A 981-nucleotide genomic window follows, 5' to 3' on the forward strand; every position below is an offset into this window, starting at 1 on the left:
TAGAGCTAAAAATATTGCCTTGAAAAATCAAATCTGAAAAAAAGAAAAACATAACTATGCAGAATAAACAAAAGTCATCCCATGTGTCATAAAATATGAGAATATGAGAGGGAATACATAAAGCGGTTTATAGGTCAGGAAAAGAGAAAGTCCTTTAGAAAATTGCCAAGTTCAAATGACTGGGCACATATTGCACATATTACACATATTAGACACAAGTAGAAAGAAAACATTTATCTTTTATATATCCTGGAGTTTCTATAAGCACCTGACAAGGCTTTACGTAAATCTAAAAAGGCAACAAGAACAAAGAGGAGAGTAATATTATCAAAACAGGAAATAAAGAACAAGAACTGAAGTGCAGAGAGAATATTTTGAAGCCAGGTCAAAAATTTATTTACTTAAATGATTTGGCCTTCATTCTGGTTAATATACAGGGCAGAATCCTCTTCCTATTTTTGAAAGCATCACTTCATATGAGGATGATAAAAAATAAGTAGATAGTTGAATGATTTCTAAAAAGTTGTGTTAATAACAACAACATTCTGAGAGGAAGTGCAAGAAAATGAACTACTGAGTGAAGAAGTTTGTGTTTGTGTTACGAAAGAGAAACAAGCAGGATATTCACACATACTAACAAACAAAGACAAGATTTGCAATTACAAAAACTCAGGCAAACTGGGAACAATGATAAACCACTTCAAATGCAATGAATCCTGCAATTATTTCATCGCAATGTGTAAACCATTTACTTCATAACAAAAATAAAGGCTGTAGATACAAAATTGTTATCTTTGTCACTTCTACTTACTGAATCCTTGATCTGGTTCATATGATAAGTGATTCCTCCTTCTTTCTTCACTTTCTCAACATGTGTTCGTTCTGGGTCTCCTGCCACAAGAACTGGCTTACTGGGATCAGCCTGTAAAAGGGTTGTCATATATATTTTCAGATGTGCTCTTTAAATTTAGCTTTCCTCAG

General features: G+C 33.0%; 1 protein-coding gene across 1 annotated transcript in view; it reads right to left on the reverse strand.

The window, feature by feature from the left end:
- The window catches only part of LOC119586953 (uncharacterized oxidoreductase YjmC-like), a gene marked incomplete in the record, with an annotated part of 12,303 nt that overhangs the window by 2,533 nt on the left and 8,789 nt on the right, over positions 1-981 (reverse strand). The window contains 1 exon segment of the mRNA XM_037935685.1: positions 812-922. Within this exon segment, the coding sequence (XP_037791613.1) occupies positions 812-922 (111 nt within the window).

The sequence above is a fragment of the Penaeus monodon genome, chromosome 22 (assembly GCF_015228065.2).
Source record: "Penaeus monodon isolate SGIC_2016 chromosome 22, NSTDA_Pmon_1, whole genome shotgun sequence".
Classification (NCBI taxonomy): domain Eukaryota; kingdom Metazoa; phylum Arthropoda; class Malacostraca; order Decapoda; family Penaeidae; genus Penaeus; species Penaeus monodon.